We start from the raw sequence: 19,161 nt of genomic DNA, 5'->3' as shown, positions 1-19,161 counted from the left end.
TCCTAGGAGATGAAAATGCCCCGGGGTTTGGGCTCCCCCGAAGTGCACGCCCCACCCCCCAGCAAGCCGTGCAAGCTGCATTTGTGCGTGCACCCTCCACAGACAAAAAAAAAGGGGGGTCCAAAAATATTTTTGCTTGGGGTGACAAAAAACCTAGAGCCAGCCCTGCTCCTTGCAGACGCTGAGAGACTGGGCTGACCTCAGCACAGCTCAGCCCTTGGGGGGGGACTGCTGGGAGAGGTTCCTGTGGGAGCGGGGATTCCTGTACCAGGAATGGCTCCCCCCAGGGAAAGTGGGGATGTGGGGGGGGGGGGGGGTCCAGTGGCAGCTGGTGGTTCTGCAAAAGTATCGCCCCAAGCTGCTGTACCTAGCCCATGATGTCCCATTCGCAGGGCACCAGGGGATCCAGTGCACCCAGCTGAGGCTGCTTCAGGCCTTTTACTGGCCCAGGATATTTGCATCCATGCAGCGGTACTGCCGGGTCTGCGACTCCTGCAAGAGGGTGGGGAAAGCCCAACATGGTGGGGGACCTACCCTGAGGTGCCTGCCCATCACAGAGGAGCCTTTCCAGAGGGCAGCAATAGATACAGTGAGGCCTATTGGCAACGTGGATTTGGTTACCGGCTACCCCAAGGCCGTGGCTCTGCCCTCTATCGAGGCAGACATGGTGGCAGACGCGCTGCTGACCATTTTCAGCAGGGTGGGGTTCCCCAGGAGTCCTCACAGACCAGGGATCCCACTTCATGTCAACCCTGCTTCAGTGCTTGTTGGAGTAGCACGGGGGCCAGCTCTCCTGGGCTTTGGTGTATCGCTTCCAGTCCAAAAGGCTGATGGGAAGGGACCCTGAAGAAGATGCTGGAGGCCTTTATGCACAAGCACCCGCAGGACTGGTACGAGTACCTGCCCCACCTGCTGTCTGCACACAGGGAGGTTCCCCAAGGGTCTGCCAGGTTCTTCCCAACTGAGCCAGGGTGCAGAAGGGGGACAGCCCCCCTTGGCTTGCTGAGAGAGTTGTGGGAGGGGGAGGCCTTCCCAGATGGAGAGTCAGGCATGGAGGACGTCCTGGCTTTCCGGGAAAGGCTCGCTGAGCTCAGGGCCCAGACAGAGACACCCTAGGCAGAGCCCCAGGGAAGTGGTGTGACGGCGCGTTGGGGTTTTCCCATCTCTTGCACCCCCAAAATGGCACGAACAGACTCCACCAGCCAGTAGAATAGAGGGAGTTTATTGCTTCTCCAGGATACAGCACAGCACAGATGTCATCTGGTTACAGGAACTGGGGCTAAGAGGCCTCAGTGCCCCACCTTGAGATGGGGGGTGGCTGGGCCCTAAAATCCCAGCCCCCTCCCTAGCTCCTTCTCCCCTGCTTCCCAGACAGAAACTAACCAACTCTCTTCCAGCCCTGCCCCCCAGCCAGAGGCGGCATTCCACCTTCCTTTGTTTCTCTCCCTGGGGCGTAGCAGGTCAGACAGGTTGAGAGACACCTTTTGCATAATGACTCACCCCCTGCCCTGCTGGGTCATGCTACAGACAGCAGAGGTTGCCCACAGCCCCAGCAAGGTACCCCCCACTACATCACAGTTCTCCCCCCTCGGAGAGCGAACTGAGCAGGGTCACTCTGCTCGTGACCTAGGGAAGTTTGGGCCCCTCGCTATGGGGCAGCACGTCGGCGATGACATTGGCGCTCCCCTTGACGTGGATCACTTCCATGTCGTAGTCCTGCAGGAGCAGGCTCCACCTCAGCAGCTTGGCGTTGGTCCCCTTCATCTGGTGCAGCCAGGTCAGGGGGCAGTGGTCGGTGTACACCGTGAAACGCCGGCCAAACAGGTACGGCTGCAGCTTTTGTGATCGGAGCAGCGATGGAGCTGAAGTTGGGTACAAACCTCCGGTAGTACCCCGCCATCCCAATGAAAGCCTGGACCTGCTTCTTGGTCTGGGGTACAGGCCAGTCTCAGATGGCCTCCACTTTGGCCGGCTCTGGCTTCAAGCAGCAGCTCCCCACCTTATGGCCCAGGTAGGATACTTCGGCCATTCCAACCTTGCACTTCCCAGCCTTTACGGTCAGCCCAGCCTCCCTCAGCCGATCCAGTACCTGGCTGACCTGGGCCACGTGGTCCTCCCAGGACTGGCTGAAGATGCAGATATCACCTATGTACGCTAGGGCACAGTTCATCATTCCCCACAGCAGCTGGTCCACCAGATGCTGGAAGGTAGCCAGTGCCCCTTTGAGGCTGAAGGGCAGGACCAAGAACTCATAGAGCCCAGCGGCGTGATGAAAGCCGATTTCAGTCTGGCCTCCTGGTCTAGCGGCACCTGCCAGTAGCCCTTGGTGAGGTCCAGGGTGGTGAGGTAGCGAGCTCCCCCCAGCTTGTCCAGGAGCTCATCGGGCCTTGGCATCGGGTAGGTGTCGGACACCGTGATGACATTGAGCTTCCAGTAGTCCACGCAGAACTGGATCGACCCGTCCTTCTTGGGAACCAGCACCACGGAAGAGGCCCAGGGGCTGGAGGACAGCTGGATCACCCTCAGGGCCAACATATCCTGGACCTCTCTCTCCAGGTCCTGGGCTGTTTTCCCCGTGACCCTGAATGGGGAGCAGCGCACCGGGGGGTGAGTGCCCGTCTCCACCCAGTGGACAGCCAAATTGGTGAGACCAGGCTTGTCAGAGAACAGCTGCTGGCAGAGCGCAGCACCTCCCGGATCTCGGCCTGCTGGCCCGGGGTGAGCTGGTCGAAGAGGGAAATTGACTCCAGCGAAGAGTCCTCTCCGGTCCCAGGGAACAGGCCTACCAGGGGATCCTCCCCCTGCTCCTCCCAGGGCTTACACACTGCCAGTACCAAGTTCTCCCTGTCCCAGTATGGCTTCATCATGTTAACATGATACACCCGCTGGCTGCGCGTCCGGCCCGTCAGCTCCACCACGTAGTTCACCTCGTTCAGCTGCTTAACCACCTTGAAGGGGTCATCCCAGGCGGCTTGCAGCTTGTTCTTCCTCACGGGGATCAGGACCATCACCTGGTCCCCGGTAGCGTAGGCGCGTGCCCGTGCATTGCGGTCGTACCAGACCTTCTGCTTCCTCTGGGCCCTGCTCAGGTTCTCCCTGGCCAGGCCCATGAGCTCGGCAAGTCTTTCCCGGAACGTCAGGACGTATTCCACGACCGGCTCACCCTCCGGGGAGACCTTCCCCTCCCACTCGTCTTTCAGTAAGTCCAGGGGGCCCCTCACTCGCCTCCCATATAACAGCTCGAACGGTGAGAACCCTGTGGACTCCTGTGGTACCTCCCTGTATGCAAACAACAGGTTGTGTTATACTTGTCCCAGTCCTGCGGGTGTTTGTGCATAAAGGTCCGTAGCATCTGCTTCAGAGTCCCATTGAACCTCTCCACCAACCCGTTGGTCTGGGGGCGATACACCGAGGCCCAGGTGTGCTGGACCCCACACTTCTCCCACAAGCACCAGAGCAGGGCCGACATGAAGTTGGATCCCTGGTCCGTGAGAACCTCCTGGGGGAACCCCACCCTGCTGAAAATGGTCAGCAGGGTATCTGCCACCGTGTCTGCCTCGATAGAGGGTAGGGCCACGGCCTCGGGGTAGCGGGTGGCAAAGTCCACCACCACCAGGATGTATTTCTTCCCCATCTGGGTCGCTCTGTTGAAGGGCCCCACAATATCCATCACCACCTTCTGGAAAGGCTCCTCTATGATGGGCAGGGGTCTCAACGCAGCTTTCCTCCTATCTTGAGCCTTCCCCACTCGTTGGCAGGAGTCGCAGGACCGGCAGTACCACTGGACAGCTGCAAACATCCCTGGCCAGTAGAAGTTGTGGAGCAGCCTCAGCTGGGTGCGCCGGATCCCCTGGTGTCCCAAGAACGGGATATAATGGGCCAGGTACAGCAGCTTGCGGCAATACCTTTGGGGGACCACCAGCTGCTGCTGGAGCCCCCATTCCCCTACAGTCCCGGGGGAAGCCATTCCCGGTACAGAAATCCCCTCTCCCACCAGAACTTCTCCTGGCAATCTCCTCCTAGGGGTTGAGCTGCACCCAGGTCAGCCCGGTCCCTCAGGGCCTGCAGGGAGGGATCCGCTCACACCTAAGCCTGGAATTCAGCAGCTGGGGCTGGGACAGGGGCGTGGTTCCCCCCACTGCCTAGGTCCAACTCTATGTCTGCTGGGACAGGGCCCTGGGCCCCTGTTGGGGAACCTCCTCGAGTTCCGGGCCACCAGCCCCTCGCTTGCTCTGGCTACGGGTGGTGACCAGCGTCCTATGGGGTTCGTCTGGCCACTCCTCTAGGTCACCCCCCATCAGCACCTCGGTGGGTAAGTGTGGGTGCACCCCCACTTCCTTGGGGCCCTACTTGGCCTCCCATTTCAGATGCACCCTGGCTACGGGTACCTTAAATGGGGTGCCGTCTATGCCCCTCAGTGTCAGCTGAGTGTCGGGTAGCATACGGTCTGTGGCCGCTATGTTGGGTCGGGCCAACGTCACCTCCGCCCCCGTGTCCCAGAAACCCGTCACCTTCCTACCATCCACCTCCAGGGGTATGAGGCAGTCCCTCCACAGGGGCCGCCTTGCCCCCACCTGGTACACGGAGAAATCCGCCTCCCGAGGGTCAGACCTCCTGTGGCGGCACGTTGGGGTCCCCCGCCTCTTGCACCCCCGAAATGGCACGAACAGACTCCACTAGCCGGTAGAACAGAGGGAATTTATTGCCTCTCCTGGGGTATGTCTACACTACCCCGCTAGTTCGAACTAGGAGGGTAATGTAGGCATACCGCACTTGCTAATGAAGCCCGGGATTTGAATTTCCCGGGCTTCATTTGCATAAGTGGGGAGCCGCCATTTTTAAAACCCCGCTGGTTCGAACCCCGTGCAGCATGGGGCTCGAACTAGGTAGTTGGAACTAGGCTTCCTATTCCGAACTACCGGTACACCTCATGGAACGAGGTGTACTGGTAGTTCGGAATAGGAATCCTAGTTCAAACTACCTAGTTCGAGCCCCGTGTAGCCGCACTACACGGGGTTCGAACCAGCGGGGTTTTAAAAATGGCGGCTCCCCACTTATGCAAATGAAGCCCGGGAAATTCAAATCCCGGGCTTCATTTGCAAGTGCGGTATGCCTACATTACCCTCCTAGTTCGAACTAGCGGGGTAGTGTAGACATACCCCAGAATACAGCACAGCACAGATGTCACCAGGTTACAGGGCAGGCCTAGGATGCCTCAGCCCCCCTTGATATGGGGTGGGGGGTCTGGCTTATAAACCCCCCAGCCTGTTGCTGAGGCTGCTTCCTCCATGCTCCCAGACAGAAAACTGACTAACTCTCTTCCAGCCCTGCCCCCCAGCCAGGGCAGCATCCACCTTCCTTTGTTCCTCTCCATGGGGGGTAGCTGGTCGGACCAGTTGAGAGGGCTCTTTGCATAATGTCTCACTCCCTGTCCTTCTGGGCTGTGGTACCAGCAGCAGCCAGTGGGGTTACCACAGAGCCAGCATAGAAAGCAGCCCAATACCCCCACTACGTCACACCTCCCAGGGGAGGTGCACTGAGCATCCTTCCCCCCCACTCTGAGCTGCCTCTGGGGCAGCCCCTGCCTCTGGGACAGCCTGCCCTTCCTCCAGCCCCAGCCAGTTAACCCTGGAAAGTCCCAGGTCATGGGACCTGTTCTTGCACCTGGTGCATTGAGCCCTCTTGTGGCCTTGTTGCCCACAGCGATGGCAAGTTAGGTTCTGCGGGCCCTTTTGGGTCGGCTCTGCCTGGACCCTGGCTGGTTTTCTGGGGTATCGATGACTGGTCTTGGTCCCTGGGGCTCGCCTCGGAGGTGCCTCTCTCCGTCGCTCAGCCAAGAACCGGTCTCTGCGCGATTACCTTTCTCTCCAGGACTCCCGTTCACACCCGGACCGGCTCTCCGTGAACTCATCCGCCAGTCTCCCGGCCTCCTGGGGGTTCTCTGGTCTTCGGTCCTTCAGCCACAGCCTCAGTTTGGGTGGGCACGCTTCAAGAACTGCTCCATCATGACCAGCTTGAGCAGCTCCTCTGCGGTCTGGGCTCCAACTCCAGACACCCACTTGTGGCCGTATTGCGCCAGGCGGGAGGCCAGGTCCACATAGGTCTCCCGTGGCTCCTTCTGCACCCCCCGGAACTTCTTCCTGTACATCTCGGGGGTCAGCCCAAACTTGTGCAGCAGGGCCTCCTTGACTCGGTTGTAATCCCCTGGCTGTAGGTCCTCCAGCTGACTGAGCACTCCGGCCGCCTCCTGGTTCAGTGCGGGGATGAGCTCCTGCAGCCAGCCAGCTGGGGGGACCCGCTGCAGTCCACAGGCCCTCTCAAAGGAGCTGAGGAACCCGTCTATGTCACCCATGTCCTTCAATTGGGCCAGCACGAGCCTCTTCAAGTGTCTGGCAGTCCTGGGATCTTGGGGCCCATCCGCACTCAGCGCAGCCGGTGCCCCGCCAGTTCTCCGCTCTGCCATGGCCAACTCATGCTGTCGCTGCCTCTCTCGGTCCTGGCGATCCCTTTCCCGATCTTGGCGCTCCTTCTCTCGGTCCTCTACTTCCAATTCCTTCATCCGCAGCTGGATCTCCAGCCGCCGCAGCTCTGCTGGTTAGTCCACCCAGGGAAGGGTCTATGGTTTGCCGGGTTCCCCGGGGAGGCTGTCCCATCTCTCCTGCAGGCTCCAGAGCTCCGCCCCCTCTCTGAGCCTGTGTTGCTCCCAGGTGGGGTCTGGCTGCTTCCCATGGGCACAAGATCCTGGCCCTGTGGCTGGTCATTCTCCTCCAGCCTGTCTATCAGCTGGGCCTTGGTTGCTTTCCGCACAGGCAAGCCCGTCTCTCTGCACAGCCCCACCAGCTCTGCCTTCAAGAGTCGGGCGTAGGCCATCTCCCCGCTGGTCCCCTCGGTGCAGACTCACCAGTCTAGTGCTGCAGCGCCCCACGATTCCCAGGAACCGCTTCGCTCTGTCTCCTGCATGCCTGGCTCCAGGGCTCTTGCTTCTACTGCGCTTTGTCGCTTGCCGCTGGGAGCTTCATCCACGGGGTGCAGTGCATCCCACCCCTGACACCAGTGTGACGACACATTGGGGTTTTCCCGTCTCCTGCACCCCCAAAATGGCACAAACAGACTCCACCAGCCAGTAGAATAGAGGTGGTTTATTGCTTCCCCAGGATACAGCACAGCATCTGTCATCTGGTTACAGGAACTGGGGCTAAGAGGCCTCAGTGCCTCCCCTTGAGATGGGGGTGGCTGGGCCCTACAATCCCAGCCCCCTCCCCAGCTCCTTCTCCCCTGCTCCCCAGACAGAAACTAACTAACCCTCTTCCAGCCCTGCCCCCCAGCCAGGGCAGCATTCCCCCTTCCTTTGTTTCTCTCCCTGGGGGGTAGCTGGTCAGACAGGTTTGGAGCCCCCTTTGCATAATGACTCACCCCCTGCCCTGCTGGGTCGTGCTACAGACAGCTGAGGTCACCCACAGCCCCAGAAAGGTACCCCCACTACATCACAAGCGGAAGGGCAGAGAGTGGGCCCGCGCCAGCCCCCCAAAGTCGTCCAGCAGCCGAACAGGGCGGAGCTGTGGCAGGCCCAAGCCCAGGAGGGCACCAATGTCACAGCCGCTGGGGAACCCAAACTTCCCCAGGCCACCGGGGAGTGACCCCGCTCAGTTCGCTCTCGGAGGGGGGAGAGATGTGGCGTAGTGGGGGGGCTGTCTGCTCTGTATCCCAGTGATCCTGCCGGCTGTACTGTGTGATATGTGATTCTCACTGACTCACTTCACTTGTGTATTGGCCTTAGACGCCTAAGTCCCAGCCTGAGCAGAAAACAAGCCTGTTCCCAGAGAGAGACAAAAGAAGAGAGGTGGGGACTGTCCCCTGCCTGGGGGGCAGAGCCGGGGAGTTTAGTCAGTCTCGCCTGGGCTGGGGGAGTGAGGAGCTTTTGAACCAAGGAAGGGGGTGAAGCCCCTTCCCCCCGAGAGGAATAAGGCTCCGCCCTGGCTCCTGTGCTGGCATCACGCTGATGCGACGCTGTGCCTCTGAGAAGCAATAAAACCTTCTACTCTACTGGTCTGCTGAGAGGCACATCTGGCTGCGGATGGGGGGGCAGGCTGGGGGACCCTGCAATGTGTTGTCATAGGTGGATCCTGGGGAGGGCAGAGCGGGGGGGTGGGCAACCAGATCCCAGGGGCTGAGGCTCAGGGGGCAGAGTGGATCCAGGGGTGTGAGGATCTGGGGCACATGGTGGATCCTGGGGGTGTGAGCATAAGGGGGGCAGGGCAGATCCCAGGGGGTGAGGATGGGTGGCACAGCAGATTCCACGGGGTGAGGCTTGGGGTTCAGGGCAGATCTCAGAGGTGTGAGGATCCAGGGGACAGGGCAGATCCCAGGAGGTGATGCTGGAGGGGCAGGGAACATCCCAGAGGTGAGGATCCGGGGGGCAGGGCGGATCCTGGGGGTATGGATCCAGGGGGTAGGGCAGATCCTGGAGGTGAGGATCTGGGGGGCAGGGCAGATCCCAGAGGTGAGGATCCAGGGGATAGAGCAGATCCCGGGGGTGTGGATCCAGGCAGTAGGGTGAATCCCGGATGAGGCTCTGGGGGGCAGGGAGGATCCCGGGGGTGAGGCTCTGGGGAGCAGGGTAGATCCAGAGGGTGTGGATCCAGGGGGGTAGGGTGGAGCCTGGAGTGTGGATTCAGGGGGCAGGGCGGATCCCAGGCATGTGAATCCAAGGTGTAGGGCAGATCCTGGAGGTGAGGATCCAAGGGGTAGGGCAGATCCAGGGGGCCAGGCTTGGGGGGCAGGGCGGATCCAGGGGGTGAGGATCTGGGAGACAGGGTGGATCTGGGGGGTGAGGATCTGGGGGACAGAGTGGATCCAGGGGGCCAGGCTTGGGGGGCAGGGCAGATCCCAGAGGTGAGGATCCCGGGGGGGAGGTTAGGGCGGATCCTGGGGATGTGGATCCAGGGAATAGGGTGGATCCCAGAGGTGAAGATCTGGGGGGCAGGGTGGATCCTGGGGGTATGGATCTAGCAGGTAGGGCAGATCCCAGAGGTGAGGATCCGGAGGCGTAAGGCGGATCCCGGAGGTGAAGATCCAGTGGGTGGGGCGGATCCCAGAGGTGAGGATCCAAGGGGTAGGGCAGATCCAGGGGGCCAGGCTTGGAGGGTAGGGCGGATCCAGGGGGTGAGGATCTGGGAGACAGGGTGGATCTGGGGGGGCCAGCCTCAGGGGGCAGAGTGGATCCCCGGGGGCAGGGCAGATCCCAGAGGTGAGGATCCAGGGGGTAGGGCAGATCCTGGCGGTGAGGATCCGGGAGGCAGGGTGGATCCTGGGGGTATGGATCCAGGGGGTAGGGCGGATCCCAGAGGTGAGGATCCGGGGGGCAGGGCAGATCCTGGGGGTATGGATCCAGGGGGTAGGGTGGATCCCAGAGGTGAGGATCCAGGGGTCAGGGCAGATCCTGGGGGTATGGATCCAGGGGGTAGGGTGGATCCCGGGGGTGAGGATCCCGTGGGTAGGGCGGATCCTGGCAGTGAGGATCTGGGGGGCAGGGCGGATCCCAGGGTGTGAGGACCCGGGGGTGTCACAAGCATGAGGGCTGGCTGGCAGCCTGGTGGCTAAGGGGTTAACCTAGCCAGGTATTTGGTCAGCCAATAACAATGCAGGTGTGAGGTAGTGGGGGTCTGCTTTTGTGACCCTCCCCTTCTCTGTCTGCGCAGGGCCCAGCGCGGGAGGGGGGTCTCCTGAGCCAAGGCAGGTAGACAAGGGCCCGGCGGCTTCTTCCCTGGCCAGGGGAAGGCTTTGGAGCAAAGGAATCAGAGGCTGCTTGGGGGGTGAGTGACCAGTGGCTGGGAGAAGGGGCCGTCTGGGGGAGGAAGATGAGCAGGGCAGACTAAAGCCAGGGCAGGGGGGTTCCGGGTCCCCTGAACCCCTCCCCCAGGAGGGATAAGGCTGCCCGCCCTCAGTGTACCCTGCTACCATCGCCTGTGTCCCCGAGAACCAATACACCTGCTCTGCTGGCTGACAGAGTCACATCTGGCTGCAGACGGGGTGCAGGGTCGGGGCTCCCCACTGCGCTGTCACAGCAGGTAGGGATTTCAATCTGGGACAAAGGAATTTTTAACTTTTCCCTCCTTTGTCTGAGTCGGTTTCTCCCAAGTACCAGGGAGACGGGAAGGCCTGTCTCTCTCCAAGAAAAGTCTCCTCAAAATGTGTGTCAGTTAACCCGTCAGGTTTTACTGTTTTCTGATTTGGGAACGTGGAACTGATGTCTGAGCTGTTCAAAGTGCGGTTTTCTCTCTCTCTCATTGCAGGAGTAGCAGCGGTAGTTTGAATTAGGAGCTTTGCTTCGAACTACCTAGCCCGTGCTGCGTAGCCGGGCATTTAAAAATGGCGACACCTGGGAACATGCAAATGAAGCCCGGGATATTTAAAATCCAGGCTTCATTTGCAAGTTTGAATGCCGACATTAGCCACCCTAGTTCGAACTAGTGCAGACATACCCCAAGAATGTTTTTCCTTTTATAACTAAGTCCTGAGCCCAGGGGATCCCGAGTAGCTAGATTCATGGGTGGTTCTTTTTCATCTAGCCGCTTTATTGTGCTTGCAACGATGGTATTATTCTGATAATAAAAGTTTGTTTTCTTTTTCTTTAATTAACCTGGGATTGGTTCATTTCTGCGTCCTGGAAGGTCTGTCCGAGGGATCTACGGGGCAGCTACCACAGACGGCAGCTCATATTTTCTCTTTTCTTTGTCAAGCTCTTAGGGGAAAGAGCTTGAGGTGCCCCTGAGGTTTTAGGGAGGTTTCCCAAGGGAGCTTTCGGAATACTTGGGTGGCGGCAGCTGTTTTTATTCTCCAAAGTCGGGGTATTAAGATTTTGGGGAAAGTTTTTGTATCAAAGCCTGTAGAGATCAGGTTTTGGGGTGCTTTTGCGGGCCCCCACTTTTGCATATGTTGTGCCAGAGTGGGCAACAGCTCTGACAGGGGGACAGGGTGCATCCTGAGGTATGAGGATCCGTGGGGGCAGGGCGGATCCCAGGGTGAGGGTCTGGAGGGCAGAGCAGATCCTGGGGGGGAGTATCTGGGGGGAGCAGGGTGGATCCCGGGGTTGAGGCTCAGGGGGCAGGGTGGATCCAGGAGTGTGAGGATCTGGGGGGCAGGGTGGATCCTGGAAGGTGAGGCTGGGGGGGGCAGAGCAGATCCCGAGGGGGGTGAGGATCTGGGGGGTGAGGATTCAGGGGGCAGAGTGGGATCCAGGGAGGCGAGGATCCGGGGGCGACAGGCTGATCTGGGGGGTCAGGTATGGGGGGCAAGGTGGATCCAGCAGTTGACGATCCGGGGGCAGGGTGGATCCTGGGGGGTGAGGATCTGGGGGGCATGGCGGATCTGGGCGGTGAGGATTCAGGGGGCGGTGAGGATTCAGGGGGCAGGGAGGATCCTGGGGAATATCTGGGGTGCAGAGCGGATCGGGAGGGTGAGGATCCAGGGGGCAGGGTGGATCCGGGGGAGTCAGATTCGGGGGGGCAGGGCAGATCCCAGGAGGTGAGGATCCGGGGGTCAGGATGGATCTTGGGGGGTGAGGATCTAGGGGGCAGAGTGGATCCTAGGGTGTGGATCCAGAGGGTAGGCAGATCCCGGGGGTGTGGATCCAGGGGGCAGGGCAGATCCAGGGGGCCAGGCTCGGGGCGGAGGGAAGATCCAGGGGGTGAGGATCCAGGAGGCAGGGCGGCTCCAGGGGGCCAGGTTCAGGGGGCAGGGTGGATTCGGGGGGCCAGGCTTGGGCAGGATGGATCTGGGGGGCCAGGTTCGAACAGGGTGGATCTGGGGGGCCAGGCTCGGGGGGCAGGGAGGATCCGGGGGCAAGGATCTGGGAGGCAGAGCAGATCCAGAGGGCCAGGCTCAGGCAGGGTGGATCCGGGGGGTGAGTATCCAGGGGGCAGGGCAGATCCGGGGGGCCAGGCTCAGGGGGCAGGGCGGATCCAGGGGGCGAGGATCCAGGGGGCAGGGAAGATCCAGGGGGCGAGGATCCAGGGGGCAGGGCAGATCTGGGGGGCCAGGTTCAGGGGGCAGGGCGGATCCGGGGGGCCAGGATCCAAGGGGCCAGGATCCGGGGGGCAGGGCGGATCCGGGGGGGGCCAGGATCTGGGGGGCCAGGATCCGGGGGGCCAGGCTCAGGGGCAGGGCGGATCCGGGGGGGCCAGGATCCGGGGGGCAGGGTGGATCCGGGGGGCCAGGCTCAGAGGGCAGGGCGGATCCGGGGGGGCCAGGCTCAGAGGGCAGGGCGGATCCGGGGGGCCAGGCTCAGGGGCAGGGCGGATCCGGGGGGGCCAGGATCCGGGGGGCAGGGCGGATCCGGGGGGGGCCAGGATCTGGGGGGCCAGGATCCGGGGGGCCAGGCTCAGGGGCAGGGTGGATCCGGGGGGGCCAGGATCCGGGGGGCAGGGCGGATCCGGGGCTCCCCGCTCTAGCTCCGGGGAAGCAGCGGGCGAAGGAGGACCCGGAGGCGCGCTCGTCCTTTCGAAGTCTGTTTATTGGTTGGTTGGAAGCAGTTGCGTCCCCTCTGTAGGACACGTCCCACCCGAGCGACACCAAGTGAGTTACATGGGGAGGGCGATTGCGTCCGGCCCGGCTCTCGGGGCCCCCCGGCACCCGGGCCCAGAGGAGCGCAGGTGCCAGCGGGCTCGGAGCAGCGGCAGGGCTGGGCTGGCGCCGGCGCCCGTACAGTGCTGCTGAGTGAGGCGGGCGCAGGGCTCATCCATCAGTGTTAGTGACTTGGCTCTGCTGAGCGCGCCGGGAGGGCCGTGGCCTCCAGCGGCCGGGACGGGTCAGCCAATCGGATGGCACCGCTGCAAAGAACTCTGGGCCATTTCCACCACCGGCCGCTCGTCCTGTATGAGCAGGAGGCCCCTGCCCGGAGCGTGGCAGCCGTGCTGCGGGGCCCTGGGCAGGCAGGCACCGGGGTGGGGCCAGGGCTGGCTGGCTGCTGGGCAGTCCCTGGCACGTGGCCCCTGCCTGCCGGGCGCAGCTGGGCCGTGGCGGGAGGGGCGCTGCTGGCGGCCGGTGGAGCCAGCCCCTCACTGTCCGAGAGCGCCCCGCCCCACGGAGGCCTGCCCCGCTCTCCCCACAGGGAGCTGTAGCACCAGTGGGAATGGCGGTTCCCGCAGTTTGTTCTGTGCCCCTGCTGGAGAGAGGGGGGGTCCCTCGGGGCGCCGGCGGGAGGCGGGGAGGGAGCGGGGTCGCTGCTTTGCTCGGGGTTTACATTCTAGACCATGCAGTAGCACCAAAGTTCATGAGGTTCAGGGTAGCAGCCAGGCTGGGCTACTTCCGTTTCCTGCCGCAGAACTTCCCTTGTGCGCAGCCCACGCCACCTGCGGGGGAAACGGGGTGAGCCAGTGCCCCGAGCCCCAGGGCCCCGACCTGCCTGGTACAGCCTGCCCCCAGCGGCCGGGCGCTGTCACGGAAAGGCTGGCCAGGGCCCGGCGCTGCGGAGAGCACGGCCCCCAAGCAGCTCCCTGGGGCAGGACATGGGAGGCCAGGGCAGCGGCACTGCGCTGGGAACGGGGCACAGTGGCCTGGGGGGACATGCTGGGAATGGAACAGCGGCCTGGGGGGCATGGCAGGAACGGGACACAGGGGCCTTGGGGGGACACGTGGGGAACAGGGCACAGAAGCCTTGGGGGGACACAGAAGGAAAGGGGCACAGAGGTTTTGGGGGGCACAGCGGGAACGGGGCACAGGGGCCTTGGTGGGACACGGAAGGAACGGGGCACAGGGACCTTGGGGGGCACTGGAAATGGGGCACAGCGGCCTTGGGGGGCACGGCGGGAATGGGGCACAGAGGCCTTGGGGGGCATGGTGGGAACGGGGCACAGCGGCCTTGGGGGGCACGGTGGGAACGGGGCACAGGGGCTTTGGGGGGCATGGTGGGAACGGGGCACAGAGGCCTTGGGGGGCACGGTGGGAACGGGGCACAGGGGCTTTGGGGGGCATGGTGGGAACGGGGCACAGAGGCCTTGGGGGGCACGGTGGGAACGGGGCACAGGGACCTTGGGGGGCACTGGAAATGGGGCACAGGGGCCTTGGGGGGCACTGGAAATGGGGCACAGCAGCCTTGGGGGGCACGGCGGGAATGGGGCACAGAGGCCTTGGGGGGCACAGTGGGAACGGGGCACAGCGGCCTTGGGGGAAACGGTGGGAACAGGGCACAGGGGCCTTGGGGGGCACTGGAAATGGGGCACAGGGGCCTTGGGGGGCACTGGAAATGGGGCACAGGGGCCTTGGGGGGAACGGTGGGAACGGGGCACAGGGGCCTTGGGGGGAACGGTGGGAACGGGGCACAGGGGCCTTGGGGGGCACGGTGGGAACGGGGCACAGCGGCCTTGGGGGACACTGGAAATGGGGCATAGGGGCCTTGGGGGGAACGGTGGGAACGGGGCACAGGGGCCTTGGGGGGCACTGGAAATGGGGCACAGGGGTCTTGGGGGCCACGGTGGGAACGGGGCACAGGGGCCTTGGGGGGCACGGTGGGAACGGGGCACAGAGGCCTTGGAGGACACTGGAAATGGGGCACAGGGGCTTTGGGGGGCACTGGAAATGGGGCACAGGGGCCTTGGGGGGCACGGTGGGAACGGGGCACAGGGGCCTTGGGGGGCACGGTGGGAACGCGGCACAGAGGCCTTGGGGGGCACAGTGGGAACGGGGCACAGCGGCCTTGGGGGAAACGGTGGGAACGGGGCACAGGGGCCTTGGGGGGCACTGGAAATGGGGCACAGGGGCCTTGGGGGGCACTGGAAATGGGGCACAGGAGCCTTGGGGGGAACGGTGGGAACGGGGCACAGGGGCCTTGGGGGGCACGGTGGGAACGGGGCACAGCGGCCTTGGGGGACACTGGAAATGGGGCACAGGGGCCTTGGGGGGAACGGTGGGAACGGGGCACAGGAGCCTTGGGGGGCACTGGAAATGGGGCACAGGGGTCTTGGGGGGCACAGTGGGAACGGGGCACAGGGGCCTTGGGGGGCACGGTGGGAACGGGGCACAGGGGCCTTGGGGGACACTGGAAATGGGGCACAGCGGCCTTGGGGGGCACGGCGGGAATGGGGCACAGAGGTCTTGGGGGGCACGGCGGGAGTGCCCGGGGGGAGCTGAGCCGAGGGCCAAGGCTCTGGCCAGGGGGCACGGCAGCAGTGCCCGCGCACGGCCTCTCGGCTGGCACCAGGCCGCAGGAAGCGATGAGCCCAGGGGAGCCCCTGGAGGAGCAGCCAGGTGGCTTCGTCCTCCCTGGCGCAAATCGCCCGGGGCCCATTGCTTGGGCCGTGCCGCGGAGCCCAGCACCCGCAGGGCACCTACCTCTGTAGCCCAGGGCGCCCAGGGCCCCGCCGTACGGCTTGAGCGCTTTTCCTGGGGAGAGGCAGAGAAACGAGCCATGAGCACTGTCGCCCCGGGCAGCGGGGGAAGGGCCGCCAGCCCCCGCTCTGCAGCCAGTCCCCGGCCTCCCCCAGGGCCCGCGTCCCCGGCAGCAGAGAGCATGGAGCCCGCTCAGCCGGGGCCTCAGGCGGGGGCAGAGCCGGTGCACCAGGGACGCAGGTGCAGCCTGGCTGGGACTCAGAGCTAGTGCTGGGGCCCATGCGCCTCCCCAGAGTAGGGCGCAGCTGCAGCCGGCCTGCGCGGGCCTCAGGAGATGGGCACTGCCCCAGGCCAGGCGCTCGCTCGGGGCCTCGGCTTCCAATGGGATGGAGCCCTGGGAGCCTCGGCCGCAGGGCCCACGTGGAACAGGAGGGGAGGCCCAGCACCTGGGCCAGGCAGGGCTGGGGCCGTCTCCGCTGCACCGCAGGAGTCGGGAATGGGCAGCCCCGGGCAGGCGAGGCCGGAGGGAGCCCTAGGGGAGAGCCAGGCACAGTGACCCCCCCGCTCTGCAGGCCCTGGCCACACTGTGCTGCCCAGGACCCCCACTCACCGCCGTATCCCAGCTGGCCAGCAAGTCCGCCTGGAAGAAACAGACCTCTCAGTGGCTGGCCCCCCGGCACCGCGCGCCGAACCGGCCTCTTGCAGGGCTTGCCAGGCCGGGGGCGCGGCCGGCGTGGCTTGGGGAGGGCACACTCCAGCCTGTCCCTGCTGCCCCAGGTCCTGCCCCTGCCCTGCACGCCTAGCCCCCCACTATGGCCACGGGCCCCTGCCCAAGAGAATGCCTCCGCCCAGCGCTCCACAGCCCCAGCTCCCCCCAGGCCGCTACATAGCCCCCAGGCTGCCCCACAGCCCCAGTGCCCCAGCCATGGTAGCAGGGCACAGGCTGGCGTGGAGGAGGGGGGCCCTGGCACCATCCCTGCCCATGGCTCCCTCGGTCCCCCAGGCAGTGGGTGCCTATGGCCTGGGGGCTCATCCCTTGACGGCAGCACGGTGCTGGGGCGGGGCGGGGCGGGGCTGGGGCTGGGCTGGGCTGGGGCCATGCAGGGGTTGGGTGCTGGGCCTGGCTCCCGGCCCTGCTGCCAGGGGATAGGAACCGAGCTGCCCGATGTACCTGGGTAAATGGGCGACAAACCGTAGCCAGGAACTCCGGCCCCTAGAACAAAACAGGAGCAGGTGAAGCTGGGAGAGCCCTGGCCTGGCATGCGGAGGGGCGCGCCATGCAACCCTCTGGGCCAGCAGGTCCCAGCAGCGCCTGCTGCAGCCGCCTGGCACACAGGGCCCTGGCACTGGCCCCAGCTCTCCTGGCCCCGCTGGGGAGCAACAGAGCAGGGCTCTGTCGAAGGCACCTCGGCGCCAGCATCCGGGGGCAGGTGAGGCGTTCCCAGGCAAAGCTCCCCCCACATCCCGTCACTCACCTGGCTGCAGGCCCCCAGCACCGAACCCTACAACAGCAAACAGCCAGTCACTGACACTGAGAGCAGCACAGCACCCCACCTCCCCCAGCCAGGGCTCCGGCCCCTCCCCACAGCGCCCCCTGCTGGGACAGGCTGGGGCTGGCGTACCCGGGAGCGCCCCCCAGCCAGGGCTCCGGCACCTCCCCACAGCGCCCCCTGCTGGGACAGGCTGGGGCTGGCGTACCCGGGAGCGCCCCCCAGCCAGGGCTCCGGCGCCTCCCCACAGCGCCCCCTGCTGGGACAGGCTGGGGCTGGCGTACCCCGGAGCGCCTCCCAACCAGGGCTCCGGCCCCTCCCCACAGCGCCCCCTGCTGGGACAGGCTGGGGCTGGCGTACCCCGGAGCGCCTCCCAACCAGGGCTCCGGCCCCTCCCCACAGCGCCCCCTGCTGGGACAGGCTGGGGCTGGCGTACCCAGGAGCGCCTCCCAACCTGGGCTCCGGCCCCTCCCCACAGCGCCCCCTGCTGGGACAGGCTGGGGCTGGCGTACCCAGGAGCGCCTCCCAACCTGGGCTCCGGCCCCTCCCCACAGCGCCCCCTGCTGGGAGTCAGTCACTGACAGAGGCAGGCTGGGGGGCAGGGGGAGTCTGGCCAAACACCAGGGGAGGCTGGTAGAGGGTCGCATCCCCGAGGGCTGAACCCTGGAGCAGATGGGCCCACTCGTTGCCCAGCCATGCCACGCTGCAGAGGGAGCAGCCAAGCCCGGGCAGCGCCACCCCTGCTGTCCTGACTTGGCCCTTGCAGCCCTCTCGCCTGCATAGCCCATGGGCCGACTCATTAACCCAGGGCTGCCCCCCCGGCCCCATCGCCCTTGGTGAGGCAGAGGGGATGAGCCAGGGCATTGCATGTGGGGCAAGCCCAGCTGGGCCAGGGAGAGCCCGGGGCAGAGCCCCTCCGTGCCCGGCTCCCTGCGCCCGGGGGCAGAGCCCCTCCGTGCCCGGCTCCCTGCGCCCGGGGCAGAGCCCCTCCGTGCCCGGCTCCCTGCGCCCGGGGGCAGAGCCCCTCCGTGCCCGGCTCCCTGCGCCCGGGGCAGAGCCCCTCCGTGCCCGGCTCCCTGCGCCCGGGGCAGAGCCCCTCCGTGCCCGGCTCCCTGCGCCCGGGGGCAGAGCCCCTCCGTGCCCGGCTCCCTGCGCCCGGGGGCAGAGCCCCTCCGTGCCCGGCTCCCTGCGCCCGGGGCAGAGCCCCTCCGTGCCCGGCTCCCTGCGCCCGGGGCAGAGCCCCTCCGTGCCCGGCTCCCTGCGCCCGGGGGCAGAGCCCCTCCGTGCCCGGCTCCCTGCGCCCGGGGCAGAGCCCCTCCGTGCCCGGCTCCCTGTGCCCGGGGGCAGAGCCCCTCCGTGCCCGGCTCCCTGTGCCCGGGGGCAGAGCCCCTCCGTGCCCAGCTCCCTGCGCCCGGGGCACAACGCGGGGCCAATCCCATCCCTCCCGAGCTCCTGTTCCAGGGCTTGGTGTCTGCGACTGCAGCCCAGGGACCTCGGCAGTCACAAAGCAAAGGGCTGCGCCTGCCGGGCTCCTCCCATTTATGGGGCACCTGCTGTGGGGCCTTCCCCAGGGCGCACCCAGCCAGTGGGGGCTCAGTGCCTGCTCACAGAAACCAGTGTCACCCTCCGGAGTCACATGCACACCCAGCAGCACACACGACCATGCACGCTCACGCACGGCCATGACAGATGCATGGCCATATGGAAATGACCTGCGCCCGCACATACAAACACACACACACATGACCTGCACACGCACACACAAACACACACATGACCTGCACACACACACACAAATACACACATGACCTGCACACGCACACACAGGTGCTGGCTTCCTGCTTTCCACAGGCAGGGGGTGAGGAATTGATCTGGAGATGGCTGGTGACAGCAGGGGGAACTGGAGGAGGGGGAAGAGTTGATCAGTGGGGCCATGGGCATGAGGCGCTGGGGGAGGGTGGAGCTGGCTGCTCCAGCTCTGGAGCCTGGGGGCAGCACCTGTGTCAGCGCACCCCCTGGCCGTGCACTGCGAAGACTCACACTTGTGCACACGCGCCCGGGGCACTGACCCCACAAGAGCACCCCCTGCCCGTGCACTGCTAAGACTCACACTTGTGCACACGCCCGGGGGCACTGACCCCACAAGAGCACCCCCTGGCCGTGCACTGCGAAGACTGACACTTGTGCACACGCGCCCGGGGCACTGACCCCACAAGAGCACCCCCTGCCCGTGCACTGCGAAGACTCACACTTGTGCACACGCGCCCGGGGCACTGACCCCACAAGAGCACCCCCTGCCCGTGCACTGCTAAGACTCACACTTGTGCACACGCCCGGGGGCACTGAC

At 64.9% G+C, this 19,161-nt stretch overlaps 1 protein-coding gene across 1 annotated transcript in view; it reads right to left on the bottom strand.

The window, feature by feature from the left end:
- Window positions 1-12,493: 12,493 nt before the first annotated feature.
- The window catches only part of LOC102450573 (uncharacterized), a 73,184-nt gene continuing 66,516 nt past the window's right edge, over window positions 12,494-19,161 (bottom strand). Inside the window, exons 34-38 of the mRNA XM_075905074.1 lie at window positions 16,800-16,826; window positions 16,496-16,537; window positions 15,935-15,964; window positions 15,328-15,378; window positions 12,494-13,349 (exon numbers count right to left, since the gene is read on the bottom strand). Of these exons, the coding sequence (XP_075761189.1) occupies window positions 13,300-13,349; window positions 15,328-15,378; window positions 15,935-15,964; window positions 16,496-16,537; window positions 16,800-16,826 (200 nt within the window). The 3' untranslated portion in view covers window positions 12,494-13,299. The remainder of the gene's footprint in view (window positions 13,350-15,327; window positions 15,379-15,934; window positions 15,965-16,495; window positions 16,538-16,799; window positions 16,827-19,161) is intronic.

This window comes from Pelodiscus sinensis, chromosome 21, assembly GCF_049634645.1.
Source record: "Pelodiscus sinensis isolate JC-2024 chromosome 21, ASM4963464v1, whole genome shotgun sequence".
Classification (NCBI taxonomy): domain Eukaryota; kingdom Metazoa; phylum Chordata; order Testudines; family Trionychidae; genus Pelodiscus; species Pelodiscus sinensis.
This window is presented reverse-complemented; position numbering and strand designations above follow the sequence as displayed.